At 38.9% G+C, this 27,608-nt stretch overlaps 1 protein-coding gene across 2 annotated transcripts; it reads right to left on the reverse strand.

Moving 5' to 3' along the window:
- Window positions 1-4,945: 4,945 nt before the first annotated feature.
- On the reverse strand, window positions 4,946-27,379 carry st8sia2 (ST8 alpha-N-acetyl-neuraminide alpha-2,8-sialyltransferase 2). Of its 2 annotated transcripts, XM_079824887.1 has the most exons (6): window positions 26,703-27,379; window positions 22,011-22,067; window positions 21,516-21,668; window positions 21,128-21,385; window positions 11,376-11,669; window positions 4,946-6,306 (listed from the first exon to the last, which is right to left on the reverse strand). In XM_079824887.1, exons 1-6 carry the CDS (start codon window positions 26,798-26,800, stop codon window positions 6,021-6,023), a joined length of 1,146 nt encoding a protein of 381 aa, XP_079681013.1. In that variant the 5' UTR covers window positions 26,801-27,379; the 3' UTR covers window positions 4,946-6,020. The 2 variants fall into 2 exon arrangements, with proteins under 2 accessions (XP_079681013.1, XP_079681014.1); XM_079824888.1 differs by lacking the exon at window positions 22,011-22,067 and having other exon boundaries at window positions 4,964-6,306; window positions 26,703-27,065.
- Between the last annotated feature and the right edge of the window lie 229 nt (window positions 27,380-27,608).

Genomic DNA, 27,608 nt, shown 5'->3' on the forward strand with positions numbered 1-27,608 from the left:
CCCCCCTACCTAAGCATTGTTGCAGACCATGGAAACGATATTCCCTGGTGGCTGTGGCTCTTTCAGCAGGATAATGCGCCCTGACACAAAGCAAAAATGGTTCAGGAATGTTTGAGGAGCACAACAACGGGTTTGTGGTGTTGACTTGGCCTGAATTCCCCAGATCTCAATCCAATCGAGCATCTGTGCACTCTAAAAAAAAAAAGGTTTGCCTTTCTGAAGAAGAGTCAAATAACCGGTGAAGAACCGCTGAAGAACCGCTGAAGAACCACTGAAGCACCAAAATTGGTGCTATATAGCACTTAAAAAGTTTGCCTATGATTACGAGCCAAGAACCATTTTTGGTGCCATATAGAGTGTGGGATGTGATGAACAAATAAGTACAATCCATGGAGGCCCCACCCCACCTCCCAACTTACAGGACTTAAAAGATCTGCTGCTAACATCTGGGTGCCAGCACAGCACACTTTCAGGGGTCTAGAGGAGTCCATGCCTCGATGGGTCAGGGGGACCAACACAATATAATGTTACGCCTGATCGGTGTAGTTCTAAAAACCGTTCTAAATATAAATAGCAGAGTTCACACCACAACTAGACTATGACGATAAGGATACAGTGAATCGTTGAAATTACTGTCAGAACGATTTTTCCAGCGGATGAACGATACAAATATTGCCAGCTAATCAGAATCCATTCTGCTTTAAAGTTTCAGCATTTAAAGTGGCAGACGACAAAACTGAACGCGTGCTTAGAGTAAACAGAACAATATCGACCGCTGTGGACACATTTTGTTCCCTCATTTTAGGGAACCAACGTTACGTCAGTAACCAGAGATGTTCTTGTTATAGTTAGGCCTATCTTTATAGCTATCGTTCATGGGGTGAACGGGCCTTATGCTGCCTTCACGTGCTATCGGAATTATCGTAAATGCAAGCTTCCAAGGTAAAGAATTGCAAATGAACGCCCGCTGATGTCGTGTTTACCACTGGGAAGTTCTGAAATAATTTTGATACCCAAATTCCCGAGATGAGCGTGCCATAAACTTTAAACATAGAACTACTGCTGTGCCAGGTATGATTTATTAGGTTTTCCCTCCAAACAGCTAGATCGTCTTGTCATTAATGTAGTGCATATTTACATATACGAGTAATCATTTGAAGAATATAGGCTACATAGCGAAAATAGCCTGCGTTTAACCAAAATTACAGAATCTGGCATCGTAGATGTTTATATGGTTGTCAGTGCATGTGACACTGCATATTATTTTGATTTTCCCAATAAATTGACACGAATAAGCCTGGTGTCCTCCATGATTCCTGTTCATTCCGACAACAAAGCACCTGAATGCAACAATCTCGACTTCTGAAGTGGGAAGTAGGACATTTCCAATAACACGTGAAGGCAGCATAACTCTACAAAAAAAAAAAGCAAACATCTTGTTTTATTATTGATGGCCCTTTATTGGTTCACCTGTATCTATGCCTTGTCCTCTTAGTTTTGTATTACTTTGTGTTATAACTTCACCATCACGTTTTTTTTTTTTTTTTTTACTGTCCCTTTCCCTGAAACTTCACTATATCACATGAATTCTAGCACGTCACTTCATGCAGGAGGCAAACACATTTTGTTCCACACAACACAAATCTGGCTTTAAAAATTCATTTGAAGGTTTATGTGGAACTTTGGCGTTAAATGAGCCCTCCATCCTTTGTGGCTGTTCCCTTCTAAATTAACTTGTGAAGCACCAGAATATAGTAAATTCCGCTTTTGCCTGACATGAAAGAGCTTTTTTCCCCTATGATAAAGTTTTGTAAAAACAAACTGGAATCATTCTACGGGTACAGCTATACTCCTCACGCGCTGGTTACCCACAGGACCTTAAAACACACCGCATTTCCAGAAATGAGCCTAACAAGACATCACTCCACATTTCTCACAAAACATCAGCTAAAATACTGTTATGTGGCTACAGATCATAAATTGTTTCACTTTTCCCAGACTGGATTTTGTGGCATCCCATGCTTAAGTTGTTTTCTCCTCAGTTCCTGTCTCTCTTTTTCTTTAAAGTCTATGACGCTTTATTAACTGCATCCCTTTCTTGCATGTTGCCTTAGCTCGGAGATCCAGCACCCAATATGCATTCGACTAGGCAACAAGGATTTAACACAACCTGTCACAGTTTTACTACAATGAAGACAAAGAAGCCCTCATCTCCATAAGCATCCAAGCTATTTTGGGTGTAGAGTTAATAGGGTCCCTAACCACACAGGTCATTCAATAAAAACAGAAACAAAAGGATCCCCCTTGCTCCTCGAAAAACCAGACACCGTGGTAATCATTAACACATGAAAGCAGGAAACATGGACATCTCCTTCCAGCGTCCTCCAAGCTGTTGCCCGCAGTCAGTTGCGGCGTAATTAAGTTTAGTCATATTGGTTACAGACCGTTTCTCTTTTTTTTCAAAACACAGGGGTGCTTTTACGGATAAATGCGTTCATTATGTCGGATAGCCTGCTGACGTCTGCAGTGACACAATTATCTATTTTTAGCTTAAATGGAGACATAATAAGAGCAACATGTAGTGCAGTGAATGCTTCATGTCAAAAACACGACAGATCACATGGTTCAAAACACATGAGAAGCCCCTTCTCTGGGCTGGTGTATATGCGCAGAAATATTTCAAATACTTTGCTAATTTTGATTCATTCCCTCTAGAAAAAAATTCAAATTTCTACGAAAGCATCCTCTCAGCCTTATCAGACCTCGAGGCATATGTAGTCTAATTAAATTTGTCACAGCTTGTTTTTGGAAAAACATGTTTTTTTGGTCATTAAACAAGTGTCCGAAATAAAATATTTTTTAAAAATCCTGCTCATGTTGGTTTAATATACTTTTGAAAAAACAGTTTTACAAACAGGGTTTAGATTAAGCCATGATTAAACATTAGTTCAGTTAGGACATTTAAGTAGCTTTTATAAATATGCCGTAGAAATAAAAAACATTACTGGTGTGTATGTTGCCACAAAACAATGGCACTGACATATTTTAAGATAGTTGCTTTCAAGTTAAAACAGCTCAAACATGCATTGTAGTCTGGGACTAGTTTTAAGAGGAATATGTATTCAATTTAAAGGGGTCCAATTATGCCCCTTTTTACAAGATGTAAAATACGTCTCTGATGTCCGCAGGTTGTATATGTGAAATTTTAGCTCAAAATACCCCACAGATAATTTTTTTTACCGAGTTAAAATTGTCGCTTTTTGAGGGTGAACAGAAATGTGCCGTTTGTGTCCCTTTAAATGCAAATGAGCTGCTGTTCCAGCCCCCTGTCAAAAGAAGAGGGCGGAGCTTCAAGAGCTCATGTTAGCAGCTCAGATTACCTAGCGCAGCCTTTTATGTTCAAACCGGAGTCTGACAGTGTTGGAGAGACTCAAGAAGTGACAACATGCACAATGCAACAAGACATTTCCGCATAGGCGTCGGAACCATTGTATGTGAATAATATCCCACCCACATTTTACGACCATTGATATTGGTATTATAATTAAATTACTGTTGAAAGTATTACAGCCCCAAGGCCTCAGAACTTTCATTTAATTCACCACATATTGATAAATATATTACACTATGACCGCTTCACCTAATGGTTCTCTGCATAGATATGTATGCGTAGATGCCCAATTAGCGATTGTTTCTATGGGCCGCTAGCCGCCCACCATTTTCGAACGGTCAAAGCGTTTAAACGTATACATTTCTATGGTTCTCTGTATCACTACACAACACCCTTAGCAACCACTCTTAGAAACGTAAACATATGTTTGTTCTCATTGATATTTTTCATTGAAGCTTGTATTATTGTGAGAGAGAGATTGAGTGACCGAGTATATTACCTGCATTCAGAATTAGTATATTCGTAAGGTCAGTCCTGTAGGCTACTAAAAAAAATCAGTTGAATGTCCGCTGTGATACCTTGTCCAACAGTAACTTAAAGGTTTTTTTTCCGTGTCCTGACAGTGACAGCGCTCATTTGTCAGTTGTGTCTTGTTCCCGTATTCACACAAGTTTTATTTTTTCAATATAAAAGTCTTCGCTATTGAATGGCTCACTTATTAAGACAGTCTTTGCCGCCATCTAAAGGTGTAACGTTAATAAAGTAACTTCTGTTGCGGTCACGGATCTATATAGAGAACATTTAGATCAGTGGTTGCTGTTCACGGTCAGGGACTTTTTTTTTTTTTTTGCGGTGGAAGGAAGGCTTTTAGTGATTTTACTTCATGAAAGTTGCATTGATGCATATATTTTGGCTTTAATATTTGTATTTTGTGGTAACCGTTGTATAAAAGCAGTAAGCCCCGTGAACCCATGGTTTACAGTGAATTTATGACAGCTAAGGCATGACAGACACACCCCTTAGCTGTTATAAATTCACTGTAAACCACGGGCTTATTGCTTTATTAATTCAGTTTAATTTAAAAACATGTTCATCATAATATAAGCCAGTGTACACTACCTTTCCAGGTTCTTTTTTAAAGAAAACTAATTAATAATTTTATTCAGCAAGGATGCGTTAAATTGATCAATAGTGAGAGAGTTTTACATTGTTACAAAAGATAATTTGCTTTTGTGAACAAAAATATTTAAGCAGCAAAACTATTTTAAACTGATAAGAATAATAAAAAAAAATCTAAAGGATCATGTGACACTGAAGACTAGAGTAATGATGCTGAAAATTACAATCACAGGAATAAAGTAGAGTTTAAAATGCATTAAAAGAGAACAGATTTTACTGTATTACAGTTTTTACTGCATTTTTGATTAAAAAAAATGCAGCCTTGGTAAGAATAAAAGACTTTTCAAAAAACAAACTAACCAATCCCCAAAACTTTGAATGATAGTGTGCGTATAAAAAAATAAAAAGAGCTGGAAACACACACACAGTCATTATCACAGTGACCAGATAAGTACAGCAGTATGTTTTTTACTTATAAGTTATCACAAATACATTCACTTAAACATGTAATATGTGTCACATACAAAAGAAATCCAAAACATCCCCCAAAAACCCTCCTTTGTACAGAAACACTGTTTGCGATCCTAAAAACAGATACTAAGTGGCTTTAACAAATTCCAAAGTTTACATACTCAACGTCCCTTCACGGCTGAACATTCTTGAGTACACATGAGTGTGTGAACAGCTGGGTGTGTGCTGGATTTGGCTACGGTATCTCAGTGTGTGGCTCCAAACGCTCAGATAGCTGCCTCACTGTGCAAACATGTTCAGCCGCTCGCAGTGCACATGTTCCACAAGTATTACAGCACATTAATGCAAACGTCTTTAACGCCTGCTAAAGGTCACAACACTACTCACTATGTCTTTCTAAGGCAACTTTATCAAGATATCAGCATAACATTTTTTCCTACTTGAGGCACTAAATTATTGTCCAAAGTATCGTCTAAAAGAATGTATGTAGCAACATAGTGGAAAAAACCCTTTATACGGTTTAAAATGTTAATTCCAACTCTAAACTGTACCACGTTATAATGTAAAAACTGACCATTTTCCTACATTCAGCCATGCTGTCTGTGGGCTTAACAGACACGTAGGCTGTAAAGGCAACAAATAAATGACATTCCTAATTTAGAATTCCTTCTTTTACACAAACTGTCCCAAAAGACTAAGGCTGAAGACCCATTTTATCAATATGCTCCCATCTTGTGGCCAAATATGGAAACAAATGAGACACTTAATGAATCATGTATAAAAAACATGGGATATGAACAAATATAACATTGGCAAGGGACATTTTTAAAATATAAAATAGCCTTATTTAGGAATTAAAAACCTTCTTAAGGTTGAACACTTAAGAAACCCTTGCCCCGTTCGTATATTGCATTCGCACATTTGGTCAGAGATTTACCTGGAATATTCAGGTAACCCAGATTTTTTTCACAGCATTTCTTTCTTCTATGCATGTTTAAGGTCCAGTGTATGAAACCATTTTGAATGAGACTGTAAAACCTCATGTTGGAAGTTCACATGGTCCCGTGTGCAGCCGCAGCGCCCCCTGTCTGTGAAGAGCACTTAAAGTTCTAAATTCCAAAGGCATTGTATGCGGACTGGCTCTAGATGTGTAGTGGTAAGTTAGCGTGTCGTAGTAGTGATACTTGACCGCTTTGCCGTCAGGATCGTGAGCAAAAGGCCAGAAGCCGTACAGGTGGATCTCATCACAAAAGCGAGTTGCCATGGTGTACATCAGGAGTCCGGTGGTGGGCCTTTTGATCTGGACATGATTGGTCAACCAGTACCTGCAAGAAAATCAGTGATTACAAACTTAAGACCAACCATACTGAAGTATTACACTCAAGTGTCATTCTTATTTACAATTACCACATTGTTCTGAATATACATTTATTTTGATTTTTATTTTGAATGGTAAATACTGGTAAAATGTACTAAAGATCACATTTAAAAACATACCATGTAAATATGGCATACCATAAAAATAACCTGTAGCCCGAATTATATAACAATTAGGCTATCCATCTCATAGTGAAAACCATGTAGCCTACTAAAATTTTAATTTAACTCTGGGTACAGTCTTACATTTTAAAATCACGTACGCTGGAAGTTTGGTCCCATCAGTGAGGCACCCAAACATGAAAGTCACGCAGCTCTTAGACGGTAAGCTTTTCTTTGACTGTTAGCATTTTTAAAGGATTAGTTCACTTGAAATGAAAATTAGCCCATGATTTACTCAAGCCATCCTAGATGTTTATGACTTTCTTCTCTCTGATGAACACAGAGTTATATTAATAAATATCCTGATGCTTCCAAGCTTTATAATGGCAGTGACGGGGTCCATTGAGTTTGAAGCTCAAAAAAGTGCATCCATCCATCATAAACGTACTCCACACGGCGCCTTTCATATTCAACTGACGGAAAAAGTGTAACTGACGCGTCATATGACGTCGGACGTAGCATAAGCGTTCTTACACGAACGCATTGATTCGCTTTAGAAGGCCATTATTAACCCCCGGAGTCGTGTGGAGTACGTTTATGATGGATGGATGCACTTTTTTGAGCTTCAAACTCAATGGACCCCGTCACTGCCATTATAAAGCTTTGAAGCGTCAGGATATTTATTAAAGGGATAGTTCACCCAAAAACGAAAATGTGATGTTTTTCTGCTTACCCCCAGGGCATCCAAGATGTAGGTGTCTTTGTTTCTTCAGTAGAACACAAATGAAGATTTTTAACTCCAGCCGTTGCCGTCTGTCAGTCGTATAATGTATGTGAATGGGGTCCAATTCTATTAGAGTAAAAAAAAACATGCACAGACAACTTCAAATTAAACCCTACGGCTCGTGACGACACATTGATGTCTTAAGACACGAAATGATCGGTTGCTGTGAGAAACCGAACGGTATTTATGCTATTATTTCACCTATTATCAGACGAATGTCATCTGCTCTCCAGACCGCCATAACTTCCTTCGAATAAGGTCAAAATACCAGCGTGATCATAGAAATATATACGTAGATTCCTCATTCGACTGATCCGCGCAGGCACTAATGAGGCATCTATGTATATATCTATGACCCCGCTGGTATTTTGACCTTACTCGCAGGAAGTAATGGCGGTCTGGAGAGCTGATGACATTCCTCTGATATGAGGTGATATAATAGCATATATACTGCTCGGTTTCTCGCAGAAACCGATCGTTTCATGTCTTAAGACATCAATGTGTCGTAACGAGCCGCAGGGTTTAATTTGAAGTTGTCTGTGAAGGTTTTTTTTACTCTAATAGAATTGGACCCCATTCACATGCATTATATGACTAACCGACGGCAACGGTTGGAGTTAAAAATCTTAATTTGTGTTCTACTGAAGAAACAAAGACACCTGCATCTTGGATGCCTTGGGTGTAAGCAGAAAAACATAAAATCTTCGTTTTTGGGTGAACTATCCCTTTAATATAACTCTGTGTTCATCAGAAAGAACAAAGTCATACGCACCTAGAATATACACCTAGGATGGCTTGAGGTTGAGTAAATCATGGGCTAATTTTCATTTTAAAGTGAGTCTTTTTGTGCTCGTGATCTTCTAACATTACACTCTGACACATCATATTTCTTGGCACACTCGTTTACACGTATTTGGCGCGACCTATTGTTGCGGGTGTACTATTGACATGTAAAAGTCTAGACCCTGAATATAAGACAAACCTTTTTTTCCCAGATGTATTTATAAGAAAAAAACAATCTTATATTCGGAACAATACAGTAGTATGATCTATACTGTTATACTGTATATCTTCAGAAAACCTAGAAAATCAGACACTACTGATGGAAAAAAAACAGTGCAGTCTATTATAAAATACTCAGTTTGGTAACAGATAAGTTTACAAAAAAAAAGGAGCCTCGACTGCATTTAGACTAAATCCCTTTTTAAAATAATCTCATGCAAACCCCGCCCACATCCAAACCTGAGGGTTGTGCAGCTCTTCCACGTTTAAAAGGAGGAGATCAGACAATTGAACAATGTCCATTAAGATGCACTGAACCCTCTCCAGTCCACTCACCCCTGACTAACCCTCACAATAGGGCTCTTTCTGTGTATCCGTGAGGTGTCACTCATTCAGGACGGCTGAAGCAAAAGGGGAGTCTGGAGAAAAGGAGTTTCAGATAACAAAAGGGTGTGGAATCCCATATTTTAAAGCTACCTCTGGACTTTCTACATTAGGGCTGAGAACAGATTTCTTTCTGATTCATTGTGAATTAGAGGCTGTTTAAACTACACCATTTTCAACTAAAAACTTTTGATGCTTTTTTTTTTCCATTTACACGACATCAGCGTTTTGGGGGCCTGAAAACGCAAACCGTTATCGTCTCCGTGTTAACTACAAAAACCTGAATTTGTGAAAACAGTGACATCATGAGCATGCGTATTACATGTTCAGTCTATAAGCGCAGTTTACAAATGACATCAACTACTGGCCTGACGTGAATAATACAGCATTTTTGACGTTTTCACGGATCCATGCACAGGGAACGTTTTGGCATGTCTGTATGCAACAACAAAAAAACACGAAGGAAAAACATTTCAGTTTTTAGTACATCATTGTCATGTAAACATACACTAATTTCAATTCAATAACTCTACAGTCAAAAAAAGGGGTCAGTAAAGTTTTTAAACCATTTTTAGAAATAGGATCTTATGCTTATTTAAGGCTGCATGTATTTAATCAATTTTAATCAATTTAATTTTAATAAATCTAAAAAAATATTTATTAATTGATGCAAAGCTGAATTTTCACCATCAGTTTTCAGTGTCACATGATCCTTAAGAAATCATTTTAATATGCTGATTTGATGCTCAAGACACATTTGTGCAGCTGTACTGCCTAATATTTTTGTGGAAACTGTTTTCCAGGATAATTTGATGAATTGAAACTTCAAATAAAGTAAATGTAAGTTGCATTTTTTTGACACATTTCATCAATTGAATGCATTTTTGCGTATTGAAAGTATTGATTTCTTTTAAAAATAATAATTAAAAAAATCGTACTAACTCTAAACTTTGAAATAAAGGCTCTCTCTGCTAATGCTGTAAATTACATAGTAGGCTTGCTGCGATAGTTAGTGTTACCGGTGTAATCGGTGCAACACAGATTACATCACTTGTCCACCGTGGCACTCCCACTGTTTAATTTTTATTTTTTTAAGTTATTAAAAAATTTAGTTCAGTTAGAGAACAGACACCACAATTAAACACTGAACGTGTCTGCTTAAAGCGCAAGCCGAACGAGATGTAAAAGCGCCTATTTAAGTGAGTTAGTCATTGTACTGTTTTGTTGTTGTGTTTTTCATTAAGAATAATAGGCTAATGAACCCACATTTCAAGCAACCCGCCCTCAAATTGGCGCCAATTCTAAACCGAAAGTAAAATGTGCACGGCCGCGCTGTCATTCATTCACGGCCACACAGTACGCACTCAGTTACGGCCACACTGTCATTCACGGTGCGTGTCCACTGGCACGATTTCAGTTCATCCCTGTGGAAGCTTAACTTCCATAGGAATTCATTGAAAACACTCGCTTTGCTCCGCTCCGTTATGAATGCCCGAGCGGCCATGCGCATTTTACTTTCGGTTTAGAATTAGCATTTTAAAAGCCCCCGTCGGTGATACTGGTATTACCGGTGTTGTCACACTTTCTTTAACCGGTGTGAAAATTTCCTCACCGTCACAATCCCCATTACACAGGGAAGTGATTTAGTTTGATTCAAACTGGACACCCAATAGAAATAGAACGAGGTTTCTTGCTATTATGCTATTATTTCACAATACACTGTACTTTTACTGTATATCACTCCATACAGACCATAGACCTTATTCAGAGCAAAGCCATGACAGGTATGAACACGAGGCTGAGAGACTTAGTGTTTTCAATGGCATCCACTGTAAAAAAGTGTAATATCTGGACAGTGCAGCTGTGAATAAGGTCTATTGCCGTACCTTTTTTAAAAAGTGTGTGGGGGAGTATGAATACATTGAGTCGACACAGAACCAATAGAGTCTCCTCAATGGCGTCAAGCAATAAATTAAAGCACTCGTCTGTGTGAAGAACCACACTGTCGCTTTCCGCCACTGATAACACTCAACAACATTCCAGTGCCGAAAAATGAACGAAATGAATACTGTGCTACAGTCAACTGAAGATGTTTCCTTTGTATCAGGGACATCCGTGCCGTGAGATGTTACAAAAAGGGAGGGACAGTTTTGACTGTAGAACTTATATTGAAAACTTGTATAAACTATATTCTTATTTTAAAACGACATGAGGGTGAGTAAATGATAGAATTTTTGTTTTAGGAAGAACTATTCCTTTACAAATATACTTTTTACCATGTTATGGCATATTTTCCTCAATACACCATCCACCGAACAGCTGTCTCTTAACTTGACCTTTAATCTGGCCCACAGATGGATCTAAGAAAACCTATCCTTGGCTAGGTGCATTGTAAAGATGGTGGGTTCAGACACTCTGCTCTGAAGGAGGGCTAAATGGAAGTCTTTAAATATGCAGGGGTCAATGGAAGAGGCAAAGGTTGAGCTATTTAAAGACAACCGACTACAATTGAGCCCAGAGGGGCTTGAATTTGTTGAGCGAACCAACAAAAGACCTTCTGTAAAAATCCAGATATATAGATGCCTGTGTGCACTTAGAGTGCGCCCCCATCCATTTACAGGAACAGTCTGTGGTCGTGGAGCAGGATGTGAATGTATTGATGCCTGAACTATAAATAGCGAGAGGCTTGATACACCTGCTTTAGCCAGCATGGGTTTGAGTAGTCTTAAATGCACAGGCACGTACCCTCTGACGGCATGGAGCAGGCGCAGGGAGGGGAAGGCGGTGCGAACGTTCATGGTATGCAGAAGAATGAGGCGGATGGCCCACTCCACTCGCTCCTCTCCTCCTTTAGCCATGAAGGCAGGGATCCACAGCACACTCCCACTGAGGCTCTGCAGCCTGTGGACGAAACGCTGCACCCACTCCTCACTGTTCAGGTCCTGAAAGGCACGCTGAACCACAGAAGGGTTCATAGTCACCAGACTGGTGCGCAGGCCCACATCAGCTGAATACTCCTCCACTGGAGCCAAGTTGCACCTTGGAAATGCATACACACATATATATACATTATGGTTAAGACTTAATCATAAATCTCAGGTTAGGCTGATCATGTATACACACACACTTTACAACCCCTAATATTTCAATGCTTAAACGTGTATAAAGCTAGTAATTGCTTTCGGTCAGCCTTAATTTTCTACACACAGCCACAACATTTCAGCAAGTAATTAACAAGCCATAAACATTATTTTTATATAAACACATCTGAAGTTTATTTCACTCTGCTTGGCTGCATTACACATTAGACCCAAACATTTTCTACGCAAATATACACTATATTGCCAAAGGTTTTGGGACGCCCGCCTTTACATGCACATGAACTTTAATGACATCCCATTCTTAATCTGTAGGGTTTTAATAAGCAGTTAGCCCACCCATTGCAGCTATAACAGCTTCAACTCGTCTGGGAAGGCTTTCCACAAGGTTTAGGAGTGTGTTTATGGGAATTTGACCATTCTTCTAGAAGCGCATTTGTGAGGTCAGGCACTGATGTTGGACGAGAAGGCCTGGCTCGTAGTCTCCGCTCTAATTCATCCCAAAAGTGTCCTATCGGGTTGAGCTCAGGACTCTGTGCAGGCCAGTCAAGTTCCTCCACACCAAACTCGCTCATCCATGTCTTTATGGACCTTGCTTTGTGCACTAGTGCGCAGTCATGTTGGAACAGCAAGGGGCCATCCCCAAACTGTTCCCACAAAGTTGGGAGCATGAAATTGTCCAAAATGTCTTGGTATGCTGAAGCATTAAGAGTTCCTTTCACTGGAACTAAGGGGCCAAGCCCAACCGCTGAAAAACAACCCCACACCATAATCCCCCCTTCACTAAACTTTACACTTGGCTCAATGCAGTCAGGCAAGTACCGTTCTCCTGGCAACCGCCAAGCTCCGACTCGTCCATCGGATTGCCAGACAGAAGAGTGATTCGTCACTCCAGAGAACATGTCTCCATTGCTCTAGAGTCCAGTGGCGGCGTGCTTTACCCCACTGCATCCGACGCTTTGCATTGCACTTGGTGATGTAAGGCTTGGAAGCAGCTGATGGGCCATAGAAACCCATTCCATGAAGCTCTCTACACACTGTTCTTGAGCTAATCTGAAGGCCACACAAAGTTTGGAGGTCTGTAGCTATTGGCTCTGCAGAAAGTTGGCGACTTCTGCGCACTGTGCGCCTCAGCATGCGCTGGTGCTTGATTTTATACACCTGTGGCCATGGAAGTGAGTGGAACACCTGAATTCAATGATTTGGAGGGGTGTCCCAATACTTTTGGCAATATAGTGCATGTCAGTGCAGATATGCAAGAACCAATTTAATATGTCAATAATTTGTATTATTATTTGCTTAAAGTGTTGATTTTGCAAGTAATAACTGAAAGTATCATCTCTTTGAGAGGCAATTCTGATATTTCCAAGGTTTATATATATTTCACTGTTATTTCCTACGTTTTCTGATGTATAATTTCTGTTCCTTTTCTTTCATCGTTACGCCCACTCGTTGCGGAAGATTGAACTTGAACAGGTTAGGGCATAGGAAAGAAGGAGAAACAGTTCTTACAGTCTTGTCTGACATGTATGGATAAAACTTGTGTTTGAGCGTTTAAGGAAACAAGATAAAGGTTTAACAAGTGTAATATTGTAGGATACAGGTAACAACAAGATTTAATTAAATTCGCACTTGTTTACGGATTTTTGACTGACTTCTATGACGAGTAAGAACCCATTTTAGTGAAGTTAACATAGGACTTTGCATCTATAAGATGCGTGCTTGTTGCATTTTTGCTGTTGCAGAAAAAGGCGCTATAGCACATCAGAGTAAACTCATGTTTTAGCCCCTCTTTAGCGCCCATCCACTCCCATGAATACTGCAAATTACGTAATCGAGTCAAATCAAAGTTTGCAATGTTGTGATTCACCTTGTAGTTGGTTGGTTTTTTTAATGGCTTAAATCATTAACAAAGACCTATTAAAAGAAAAAAAAGAAATTAGAAAGAAAAACACTTTTGGAAACAAGGCCTCTGAAAAAAAATGTCACTGTTGCTTTATTTAAGGATATAGCCATGATGAAGCAATGAAGTGTTGCTGCACATTACCTGAGTAATAACACAGGTAGTAGATTAAATGCAACCACACATTCTTCATTAAAGTATATTTTGGCTTTTCTAACGGGATCTTGGGACCTCCAGGGGACCCAATTAAGGAAGTGTTATAGAGGGTCCATGGAAATGCCAGCCATGGCCAAAAGTATCTGAAGTGACAAATTTAGTGTTTTGCAAAGAATTATAAATAATTTTTTCACATGTTTCTATGGTATATTCTACTGGAAAACATTGATAAGCATTTCATAAGTTTTAAAGGCTTTTATTGGCAAAAAACAGTAATAAGAGTAAATATTTACAGTGTTGACCCTCAGCTCAGGCATGCTGGATATCAGCTTCTGGGCCAAATGCTGATTGATAGCGATCCATTCTTGCCTTATCAGTACTCAGAGTTGATCACAATTTGCAGGCTTCTGCTTGTCCACTCGCCTTATGGAGGACTGACACAGGTTCTCTATGGGATTAAGATTCGGGGAGTTGCCTGGCCACAGATCAAAAATTTCAAGTTAATGATCTGAGCCACTTCATTATTACTCTTGTCTTGTGATATGGTGCCATCTCCATCATTCTGAAAAATGCACGGATCACCACCAAATTGCTACTGGGTCATTGGGAGAAGTTTCGATCCCATTCTTTATTCATGGCAGTGTTTTTGGGCAGAATTATGAGAGAGACCACTCCCTTGTATGAAAAGCAACCTCACACATGTATGGTCTCTGGACGCTTCACTGTCAGCAAGACCAAGAACTCATGGTACCATTTAGAAAAGGTACTGGTACCTTTTCTTCTCTGGACAATTGATTTTCCATATGTTCCAACTAGTCAGAAGGGGGCTTCATCAGAGAGAAAAATGTGAGATGAGAAAATAACTTTGCGCCAGTCTTCTGCTGTCCTATCCTTGTACTTTTTGAAGAATCCCAGTCTGTCCTTAGTGTTTCTTAGAGAGAAGGCTTCTTTGCTGCCCTTCTTGCCACCAGGCCATTGTCCAAAAGTCTTGACCTCACTGTGCACTCACACACACACCTGCTGCGATATTGAGCAGCTCTGCAATGGTGGTGACGATTTCGTAGCTGACTCCTCAGGAGGAGATGTCCTGGCACTTGCTGGACACTCTGGGACATCCTTCACTGTAGATGAACCCCTCTCCTTGAAGTTCTTGAGTCGGTAAATGGTTCTTTCAGGTGCAATATTCTTTTCAGCAATTTCCTTGCATGTGAGGCCATTTAAAGGGCTAGTTCACCCAAAAATGAAATTTCTTCCATTAATGACTCACCCCAATGTTGTTCCACACCCGTAAGACCTCAGTTCATCCACGGAACACAGTTTAAGATATTTTAGATTTAGTCCGAGGGCTTTCAGTCCTTTGAATGTAAGTGTATGCACACTTTGCTGTCCACGTCCAGAAAGGTAATGAAAACATCATCAAAGTAGTCCATATGTGACATCATTTGGTTAGTTAGACTCTTTTGAAGCGTCAACAATACATTTTGGTCCAAAAATAATTATTTCAAAATCTTCCGGTTTTGTTTGAATCCGCGTTCATGCCGCCACAGTGACGCTGCTGACGTAAGACGCTATGACGTGTTATCTGGTGCGACAGAGCTTCGTTTGTAGTCTGAGGGAGACGCACGCTGTAAACAAGCTGTTCTACATTGTTTGTATTGCTATATATATATTTTTTTGCGATGATTTTGTTTACAGCGTGCGTCTCCCTCAGACTACAAACGAAGCTCTGTCACACCAGATAACACGTCACAGCGTCACTGTGGCGTCGTGAACGCTGATTCAAACAAAACCGGAAGAGAAGACAATGCTTAATAAAGTCTTAGTTTTTGCTATTTTTGGACCAAAATGTATTGTCGACACTTCAAAAGAGTCTAACTAACCAAATGATGTCACATATGGACTACTTTGATGATGTTTTCATTACCTTTCTGGACGTGGACAGCAAAGTGTGCATACACTTACATTCAAAGGACTGAAAGCCCTCGGACTAAATCTAAAATATCTTAAACTGTGTTACGGCTGTGGAACAACATTGGGGTGAGTCATTAATGGAAAAAATTTCATTTTTGGGTGAACTAACCCTTTAATGCCAAGCGACAATGGCTGCAAGTCTTTCTTTGGAGGCAACCTTTGCCAACACAAGAACACAGTGATTGGAAGCACCTCTTCCATCCTTTTATAGCAATCAGTCTGCTTTTATAATCCAATCAGAATGATAGTGATTTCACCTCATTAGTGCTTGTTCACAGTTTCCCATGTGCTGATACGATTAGTGAAATTATGCTAGCTGGTCATTTTGTGCCAGGGCCAACAAAAAAAACTGTGAAATTTGGGTTGTGGTGATAGTTCTTTTTTTTTTTTTTTTGGTCAATCAAGCGTTTTGCAATTATTCATAATGCATCCGATTGCTCTGCACAATAATCTAGAAACGGTGTGAATCAACACCACAACAACATAAGCAGCAAGCTTTCCAAAACAAAATTGGTCACTGCCTAATACTTTTGGCCATGGCTGTACATAAATAAATGTGATTTAAATATTTAGATTATTTGAGTATAAAAAAATATAATAGTAACATTTAAGTATTTTACACATTTATAATAACATTGCTTTTCCACAGTAAAATTGGATCTTTATGAATGAAAATATCTAGCTGCCATGCATTATTTTTAGGATGAGGTCCCTCACATGAGGATTATTATTATTCGGGGGTCTGTGGCAGACTGAAAACCCTTGTCTTGAGTATTTACATCCAGCTGACCTGAGCATTAACAGTGACACAATGTTTGTTACAAATGTAAAATGTAGGCGTGATTAAATTACCTTCACTCCAGACTTGCTTCATTTTAAAACATGTCATTTATCTTACTATAAAATACAGCATAATACAGTCTGCATTAGTCTTACATGCAGAATCCTCCAAAAGACTAAGCAAACACCTTTTAGAGCTCATCCCATCATTTAACTCCATGAAAACACACAGAGGTGACTTTAAAGCAAATACCAAGCAGGGTGCTGGCATTATCATCTTGCCACAATACCTGGAAAAACCTTTCAACACTGGCACCATGCCGACTGCCGAGGCTTAGCTGTCACGGTCACCCTCCCACACAGTTTTGTCCTTGCCCGAATGAACAGCCATGCCAACCACACAAGAGGGATTTGAGTTCCTCCATTACTTAATCTTTGAGGCTCCCTGGACTGGGGTTGAATAACATTAAATGTCCTAAGAGCACAGCTGGGCTGATGAGGACTCATCAGGGATTGAGAATCTTACAGTATTACACTACTGTAAGCATCACATGAAGCACATTTGATTTTTAAGAAAGCAGCTTTCAGCCATAGGCAGAACATTTTACAGGCAAGTGAACTTTAGTCGCTTTCAGAAGACAGCCTAATTACGTTTCCAAGGCTATGGCTTAGTATGACTTATACAAATGTCATATTTGCTCAGCTGGTCGCAAATTGCAGTATGCATCATCCTTCAGTTCTGAAAGCCTTCAGACATTGAGCCAAGCCTGGAAGTAGTGCTGACATATTTCAAAAGTGCATTGTGTCACATAACGGATTGCAAGCTTTTAGAAATCCAAACAGCATTTCTTTAAAGCAGTGGTTCCCAAACTGGTGGGCCTAGAGTTATAAAAAGTGAAGAGATGGTGTACAGTCGGCAAATTTGCTATGCAAAAGCACCTTTGCAGTGTGATTGAAGACCCCACTGCGAAATGATCCAGCTTATTGTGTGGCTACCTGCCACATAAGTAAATAATTGAACAAAATATTCATTTGACATTTTATTACCTCAAGATGACTTGCAACACCCGCTTGAACGGTCCGTAGCAGTTGTTGTTGTGGAATAACAGACCGCTAAAGGGCACGGTTAAAGAACCAGAATTGAGTATTGCAGGGAGCTGTGTAATAATATAATGATGCATGGTTTAGCATTAAGCTTGGACAAGTTTGTAAAAGGACTGCCAGTGCAAGGTAAACCTAAAGCAGATGATACATCTTCAAACGCCTCAACTACCAAAACAACGTGTCTACACCAGATGTGAGCGATGTGATACGACACGACAAAAGCTAATAGAACCCATTATAATCAGTGATGCTGTCTACACAACAAATTCCGAGAGTAAACTGATGCCCCATTCCATTTCTCACATACCAGTCCAACGGTGTGTAACAACGAGTGTTGTGTGCCTCAAAATATTAGCTTCTGACAATATGAAGCCGAATAAGTTAAGATGCCACTCGGTCTTCACATCACAAATACAAGAGAAGCCCTTTGAATTTGAGAAGTTGCTGCACTGTCAAATAAAATAAATGAAATCTATAGGATTTTGCAAGCAAGGTCATGTCTGAGAGTGTTTATGTGGGTGCATGTAGGTGGGGAGCTTGAAAATATTTCTCTCTACAAGGGCGGCCGGCAGAAAAAGTTTGGAATCTGCTGCACTAAAGTGAGTTTAAGCTTGATTTTAGAGAATGTGAATAACCGACTGTAATGATACAAACAACACAAACAATTACTTTTAAAATCTTTCAATTAACTTTATAATAAACTAGCATCAGCTTTGCAAACATGTTGTTCTGAGGTATGAAACCTCTATATTTGAGGTTTTTGTTGACTTTTCCTTGGTAGCAAGCGCCTCATTTTGAGAAAGTTTAAAATAAGAAATAGTCACACTGTGATATATAAAGTCACAGATACAAGAAATAAAGACCAATATAAGAGAAATTAAGTGGCAATTAAGAGGTCATACTAGCTACTTTGACGGTTTGAATTTTATTGTAGTCTATTAAAAAGGCATCTAAAATGTGGCAATGTAGTGCAATATAGATTTTTCGTTACTGAAATATCTGAAACACTTCCGATACTCATTTTCCACAGAATAGATACGCAATACCAGCTGCGCTTTCTCGCTATCTCATCTCTTCAACAGCGAGAAACCCGCCTCCCCTCACTCACTCATTTCTTTTGCTCCGGATGAATATTGTTGGAGTTCCAGGGATTGAATTTCTGCATAGAATTGTGCATTATTTTACTCAATCCCGCATATTATATGCTCACACCCAAAGTGCACGCAGATAAAGCCGCCTCTCAGTACTAAAATGAGTTCCGTTTTGCTGCTTATTGCACTTAAACAGTCAAATACACACAAAATAATGTCAAAATGCCAGTCTTGGTGAGTATTCATGCAGGGCTGGCCCAAACCTTTATGGGGCCCCAAGCTAAATTTTATTTGGGGGCCCTTCTGTGCCACCAATACGATTGACTATTGTCAATTCTTGATAATTTGCACACCTATTGTATTAGTTGTAGCTGTGTTGCTTACATGTCTGCCTGTTATGTTTTTACCCTTATACGGTTTTTAGTTGTAACAGTAGCAAACCAAGCCTGCAGCACTCCTCCCAGAAACTGAAGTCCCCAGGTGGCCGGTCCCAGTATAGCTCATAAACCCCACCTCTCCATGTATTACAATGGACGTGAGACAAACAAAAAAATTGAATTACACTTCAAATAATTGTTTCCTAAAGATGGTTTTTGTCATTTTAGGCAGTTTTTAATCACGATGATTTAATTTCAAGTGTTCGTTTTTTAAATAAGTTTAGTTTTAGTTAGTTATTTGATGCTATAAAAACGGAGGCTGTGACGTCATGATTGACAGCTGAGATTGACGGCTTCTCTGAGTGAAGTTGTCACTGAGGCACCAACAGACATTTTTCAGGATTTTTGGGAGGAGATTGGAGCTTTAGCTTTAATTTCTACATTTCCATAACTGTTTATTTCACACCAACATAATGAATTGTTGTGCATCCGTGAGAGTGTGGGCGGGCTTTTGATAAGCGCACCTCTACTTCCTGCTCTCTACTGCGCAACTCCGGTCCCGAGATCACTACTGCACAGACTCGGTCCCAAATCAAGATGTCAGCGCCGTGTGCGGGCCTCTGAAAGCTTCAACTCAAGTCGGCGGAAGTCAATGAAGTCGCGCCGTCCATATTTTTTTACGGTCCATTACCCACAAGAGTGGTCAGGTGTTAATTTGCAGTCTAACAGTAGGAAAGTCTTACAGTACGACAGTTCAGACTGAGATATGTACAAATCTTTTTTTTTTTTATATATTTAAAAAAAAAAAGTCTCTTATGCTGAATATGCTCACAATATCACAGGAATACATTACACTGCACTATATATTTATATAGAAAACAGCTAATAATATTTCATATAGCAATAATATTTCACTATATAACTTTTTACTGTATTTTTGATCAAATAAATGCAGCCTTGGTGAGCAGAAGAGACTTTCAAAAGAAGAAATGTTGATGATGGATTTCTTTCAAACGTTAAACAGAGCTTTTATTTAGGCGACAACACAGAGGGAGACCTTAGTGCTTCATTTTGTTGACAACAACAGATTTATAAAAGGATTCTAATTACGAATTTGTGGAGATGTGTGAAGCATGTTGCGTTCCCAAATTTTGAGCGACTCAAACATATAGCACTTGCAGAGAAACGTTTACTGTGTACAGAAACTGAAAGCTATGCTGTACTACTCCATCCAAAACATCCATATTCGCACTTAACTAGATCACATTCTCAAATCCATCCATTTCTAAAAAGTTTACTGTACAACTAGCACCATTTCAGCTGCGATTTTTCTCACACTTTGCACTGGCAACCCTGGCTAACAAGCTAATAGTACCGATGGTGCCTCGAGCCCGCGCAGCGCTGTCAGAATCAATCCGTGCATATATAAAAATTGCAGTTTATCTAGTAATTGCTTAAGGCCATTTCGCGATTTCAATAAAGTAATATGCTGCAAGAATCAATTTCATGTGCTCTTGGGGGCCCCAAGCAGCCGCTTAGTTTGCTTATGCCTTGGGTCAGCTTTGTATTCTCATAAACAGTTATGTTTTAAGTGAAAGTAAACAGTTGAGAACAAAAACGTGTGTATAATGGATCAGTGCGTCATGGTCTTAAAGTGACAGCAGGTATATTAATGGGATATGTATATATTAATATACCTGCTGCTAAATTACGAGATAAAAATTGTGGCCAGTGAAAATGCTGAGTGGCTGGTAACTTTAGAAAACTACTAGCGACAGAGGCTTGTAAGCAAAAAAAAGTTAATGTCAAGCCCTGGGTACAGGGCTGTTCAAATGGAGCAATTACTTCTTTTCGAGACTGTTTTATAAAAAAGCTCTACATTACTAGCTATGACATATTTATTCTTTACAGCTAGTTTAGGTTGGATTGTTTGATTCGGGATGAGAACACTTACTAACTGGCTAAGTTACATCAAGTTATCAGCAGACGTTGAATGTGACAGAAGACAGACGTTTACCTAATGACAAAGTCATGTGAATCGATCTCTCTGCCGCAGCTGCTATTCAGTAATATCCCAGAGTTCCCTACGATGGCACATTTTTTGTAATGCTGGTTCTTCATTGGGGACACCGTCGGCAAAAGCTGGTACAGGTTCTCAGAGATGTTTGTGGTGCTCTGGCGGTCAAATATATAATGAATTACATCCCCAGGTTTAAAGGTGCTCTTAAGAATTGAGATGTCCCTCTCAGCATCCAGGAACCTCAAAATGTTTTTCCTGGAGGGAAAATGAAAAAGCATAACACTTTATGAATGCTGGGGGAAAGACTAAGGAATTTTAACAGGGAACCACATTCTACATTCTTCAGAAATGCCATACTGTGCATTTGAAAAACACAGAGCCATACCTGATGAGGTTAGACAAGGTTCTGTTGAAAGTCCATTCAGGTGAAGATGAATTGCAGGTTTTGCTCTTTATGGCTGGCAGTGGAATTGGAGAAGAGACTTTGCTCTTTCTATAGGTAACTAGAGAAGTAGGGGCAGCATTCAGGACTGAATTTCTGAAGAAAAGAAAGAGCATAGTGTGTTTATATGCACTTACCTGACATCAATATTAACAACTTAGACACGGCTACAAATAACATCAGTCAGCTCAATAAGATTGGCTGCTATTTTGGTAAACCATGAAATCAATTCTAGAAACCTTGATGAAACAGTAATGCGAAACAAACAAACAGATCTTGAGAAAATTTCAATTCTCGCTGATATTATAGTTCTCTATGTCATAATTTAAAATCGAAATAACATGTAAAGAAAAGGAAAATAGAATACATTTACATTTTAAAATTCTTGCATTAGTTTTAAAACTAAATATCATAAATGATATAAATCAGATTACAAACCTGTCGGACTGAGGGACAAGGCTTTTTAAGTGAAAACTCTGTGAATCCTCAATGTTCCTAAGAGCAGAAGGCATAAAATATTCATCATCTTCATCCAGTAATATGACCATTAATAAGGCTCTGAAATCACATCAGTGAGTAGATAATTGAGGAGGAGGCAATTAGACCTCGGACTGGAACAAATACATGAAATTGAATTGGAATGATGATAATTATTTAGCACTTCTGTGTGAGCCATTCCACTTATATTAACTCTTGAATATTTTCATGGTTCAAATCCAAGGTCATGGCTAGTGTGTTTTAACCCTTGTTATTATATATTAATCATTTCATCAACTCATTAAAACTATTATTTCAGCCATTATAGCACAGAGGATGTGTTTAGAAGGAAGATGTGACTACCGAAATAATTGGAAACCGTCTGAGGTGGCCAGATACATTTAACCAAATATATTTATTCATACCTGGAGGAATCACCTTAAAAGAGTTAGTTCACACAACAATGAAAATGACCCCATGATTTACTCACCCTCAAGCCATCCTAGGTGTATATGCCATTCTTATATTTAAAAAGTCCTGGCTCTTCCAAGCTTTATAATGGCAGCGATTTGTTGTGGTCATTTTTGAAGTCCATAAAGTGCATCTATCCATCATATAACTGCTCCACACGGCTCCTTGGGGTTAATAAAGGCCTTCTGAAGCGAAGTGGCACATTTGTGTAAGAAAATTAAAAATATTTAAACCTTTATAGACTAAATAAACTAGCTTCCAATAGTCAGCGGGGTAACACTTTACTTGAATGGGTGTGCATAAGACTGACATGACACCTTCATAATCATGACATGACACATTTGTTATGACAACTTGACATAAACCAATACATCCTAACCTGTCAGTGTTTTTGTCATGACAACTTGACATTACCAAGACAACATAACCTGTCATAAATCTTTTTTTTCAGTGGTACAAGTTGAATTTGTCATTAAAATGTTATCACATGTTAATACTCGAATCAAATTATTTTATAACAGCGTCGTGAATATTTTTCAGTTCATAATGTTTTAAAAAAAAAGTTTCCTAAACAGTTAATTACAGCATCCCACACATTTATATTTTCTTGAAATGCTTTTTTACATCATGGATAAGTCTAGCTAAGACACCATCATAATGGCGTACACCTAACCAGTGGTGCCACTATCATTTTGAGGTGATTTTTCAATTTTCCTCTATGACGCCATCATTTAGGTCAAGAAAAATATTTAGGACACTGTCATAAAATAATTAGACAGAGTATTAACACTTAATTTGGATAATATTTAATATTTTAAGTTTGATAATTAATCTGCTATGTCATGTTTATGACAGGTTGGATAATGTCAAGTTGTCATGACAAAGACACTAACAGGTTATGATGTATTGGTTTATGTCAAGTTGTCATAAAGACATCTCAAATAATGTCATTGCATTAAAAATGACAAAATTGAGCGAATGACACTTAATGACAGTTGTCATGAACATGCATAAAAACGCCTTCATATTCATGACATGTGCCATGTCATGATTATGAAGGTGTCATGTCAGTCTTATGCACACCCCTTCAAGTAAAGTGTTACAGTCAGCGGTACGCAAGTCGACTTGCGCTAAAAGAGTCGCATCGCAAGCTTTGACACCTCTCGCGGATAGTGCTGGGCAACAAACTCAAGCCCCTCTTCTCTTATATCGAAATCCTCCACCATTTCTCTTAAAATATTCTTGTTTTAGTCTTTAATTAATGACTGGTGTTTTGTTTTGCTCTATCCTCTGCGCTTCCGAGTTCGTCAATACACATGAGTCAAGGGTTTAAGGGTCAAGGGTTGCTCTTTCGCCGTAACTCAACTTGCGTACCGCTGACCCCCGGAAGCCAGTTATTTTAGTCTATAAAGTTTTAAATATGGATATTTTTCGTACACAAATGCGCCACTGCGCTACAGAAGGCCTTTATTAACCCCCCGGAGCCGTGTGGAGCAGTTATATGATGGATAGATGCACTTCTATGGACTTCAAAAAACCCCCCAAAAAAGTCAATGCCATTATAAAGCTTGGAAGAGCCAGGATAACTAAGAGCCTTATATAACTTTATTCATTTTATCCATCTGAAAGAATAATGTCATATACACCTAGGATGGCTTTAAGGGTGAGTAAATCATGGTCTAATTTTTTTTATTTTGGGGTAAACTATCCCTTTAACATATAACGGCAAGGATAATAGCCGTTCACCTCTACCTGCCTGGTGGCCCTTCAAAACATTTAGCACAGGATTGCATTGTATCCTTGAGCAAATCAGGCCTATTTGTCTACCGTTCACTGCAACGTTCTCCATCTCTCCCCCAAAGTCATGGCTACTACGTGCATTATTAAGCAGACAGAGCACAGATCTCTTAAAATTCTGGGGAGCAGCTTCAAATGCAGATTTAATGGTGGTGTTGCTTCAAAGCGCTTATAACTGTTCTGAAATATACCCCTCAGATCCTTTGTTTGAGATTGCAATTTAGAATATAATTCCATAAATTATAAATCTCACCAATAACTTAAGCAAAAAATAGATCATAGGTGTCATCTAATGCCTTCTGACAGCTAGTAAATGAGGTGTGAAATTTCCACATTGGGATTTTACAATTACATTTTGTCTCTGGGATATTTTGGGTTAGCAAATACGAGGGAGGAAATATTCCCTTTGCATGCTTAATGGATAAACTGTAATTAGTGCGGCAGAAACATGAAATAAAATATCACGGTACAGAGCAAACAAGCCGAATGCTTTGCATAAAACGTCAAATGTGGCAACACAAAGTATGATCGGTTTAAAAATTAAAGACTAAATGCAAGTCTTGGCAGTGTACACTTGTTTTCTCGTGCAATTATTCTTGCAATTAATTAATCTATGCACAAACATTCTTCTCACTCAAGAGCTTTAAAGTGTATGTCCCGAGACGGCTAGATTTGCAATTATGTAAGCCTGAGGATTTCTGCTACAGGGTTCAATTATAGCTGAGGAAAAGCACACGGTTCATTTTTGTCTCCAAGCTGTAGCTTTAAAGCCACAAATCAAACAGTAATCCTCTAGATGCCACAAACCACAGATCAGACTGTCTTTTCACTTGCATGAATGGGTGCAAACAGAACACACTCAAGAGTAGAACAAAACCACAGACCAACAGCCATCCGCCACAGAGCAGCAGGGTCAGCTGCATTTATCTGATGACTCAAGGTTTCGCACTCAGCAAAAGTCTGAATGACACATTTTGGAGATGGGCCAAGTATTAATAATCAGAATCTGAATGCATATTCAGCAAAACCAGTTCCAAAATAAACGTGTACTCTGATGGATCACATGCTGACTACTAAATCTGAATGGATAAGAGATGAACCTAAAGGGTTGGTTCACACCTAAATTTATTGAATCCAAGAAAACTTGCTTGAGCTTCTGTTTACCTAATTTGAGTGCTCTATTCCCTGATCAATGTTAATGCTTTCGATGGAGGGACAGAAATCTCTCAGATTTCATAAAAAATATCTTCATTTGTGTTCCAAAGACGAACGAACGTCTTATGGGTTTGGAACAACATGAGGTTGAGTAATTGAGTATTTTTATTTTGGGGTGAACAAACCCTCTAAAGGCTTTAAAATATCAAACATCCCCTCCAGAATGTACAGAACTACCATCATCTATCAAAAGAAAAACGCGATATCAAACATTTGAGGTGTTCCCTCAAATAAACGTCCCACATGCCCAGGCTTTTCAAACAATAGTCCCCGGGACAACACATTGTCTCCCTCCATTGACTTAGACACAGTATTACACTGTTTGATGAAAGACCAAGCCAATCCTGCTGGAAAATACAGCTTAAAATGTTTAGTCTGTGTTTTGGAAGATTCTAGCTGGTCTAAGCTGGTTGATTGCTGGTCCAAAATGGTTATTAGCTGGACCAAGCCAATCGTTAGCAGGTCCGAGGTGGTCATTAAGTTGGCCCAATGTGTAAATTATCCCAGTCCAGCAACAAATCAGCTCAGGGTGGTCAGGCTGGACACCCAGGGGGACGCAAGATGGTTCTAGGGAGTCCGTGGAAAAGTCCAAATTTATTTATAAATTATTTTGATTTAAAACTAATTAAAAATGTGATTTCTTGAGTTCACATTCTTAAATGAACGTTGATTTAAAGAACTGAAAATTAAGAAAAAAAACAAAAACAATAATATAGGCTAACAAACAGTATAGTATAGTGAAAAGCCTAAATAAAAAAAAGGGCTTTTTGACCACCTAATGATGAGCTTGGACCAACTAGAAACCAGTTATTTTCCAAAAACACAGCTCCAGCTTAAAACTGATATTCTGGACAAATAGCTACGCTAAATAATTGAGTAAATAAAATACACAGCTCTTTGCTATTTTCTCGTGTAGCCTGATACTCGCGATATTCAGACAAGCCAATATAATACGCAGCCCATAGAAATGGACTGTCCATTGTTTGGGCTTCTACAAAGTCTCTCTTGAGAGAAGCAAAGCACGGAGGACATGGGTCCTAAACAAAAACATCACATAAACATAGATAGAGTAGGCTACAGCTGTGCGTTCAGACAAATAGAAAGACAATGTGATATATTTAGGCTAACTGTATTGCTTATTGTGGGTTAATCGAATTTAAGGCTACTTACGCGATTTCTTCCTCCACTTCCGATATATCAGCTATAATAACAAATATAACCAGGGCTGTCCCGATTCCAAACATCAGTATTCGGAATTCAAAAGACATGACTTGACCGCCGGGCGATTCTACAATGCGTTGAACTATAAAGCGCAATAGAAATGTGTTCTTCTTTCACACTGGGTTCTTACGCAGGGCAACATGTAATTCCTCCGTCTCCTCGACAAAGCTGGACCATTCTAACAGTCCGTGCAGGTTAACGAACAGTTGTCTGCGTTACATATCACGTCCATCTGCTTCTTCCACCTTTACGAAAGTAATGTAGGGATAAGGCAAACGGGAACGTCCTTTCTTCTCTTCTACTCCTGCCGCTACTCCTCAGAGATCTGGTTGGTGGCAGTTCCCTTGAAACTTTGCCTGCAAGGTGCATAAACTCACATATGAATGTTATGCATTCTGTTAAACGGCGTAATTGGTAGGCAGAAAGCCTGCATTTAAAATTGAGTATGAAATATGAATCCCCCTCTCTGTCTTGCTCTCTTTGTTTCTGTTTGACAAAGACACACACGTTTGTTTGTTTTTTACGGTGAGGACTTTGTTTTTATATTGAGCTAATGGTCTTTTATAATAAAACCGAGTGGTGCGACGCGACAGGGTTAAAGCGACAAGTCTGTCCACAATGAACCCGAAACAGCTGCACGACGCGACATAATCAATCACAATCACAGCCAATCATAACCGTTCTCTCCATTTGAACGTTCTCTCACGCTGCACATCATTCGCGACTTTCCTCGGACGGCATACATTTCATGGTTTTCTTTTTGGAACTTTAGGGATATGTCGAATAATATATATATATAATATCGAATAATATATATATAAAATATATAATATCCAATATTTTTTCAACTTCCAG

Source organism: Gobio gobio (genome assembly GCF_949357685.1).
Source record: "Gobio gobio genome assembly, chromosome: 9".
NCBI lineage: Eukaryota > Metazoa > Chordata > Actinopteri > Cypriniformes > Gobionidae > Gobio > Gobio gobio.

Coding starts and splice junctions, on each gene's coding strand:
- st8sia2 (XM_079824887.1), bottom strand. CDS start 26,800: ATGTCTTTTGAATTCCGAATACTGATGTTTGGAATCGGGACAGCCCTG. Junction 22,068..26,702: donor GAAGTGGAGGAAGAAATCGC/GTAAGTAGCCTT, acceptor TTCTGCTCTTAG/GAACATTGAGGATTCACAGA. Junction 6,307..11,375: donor CTGCTCCATGCCGTCAGAGG/GTACGTGCCTGT, acceptor ATTTTCTTGCAG/GTACTGGTTGACCAATCATG.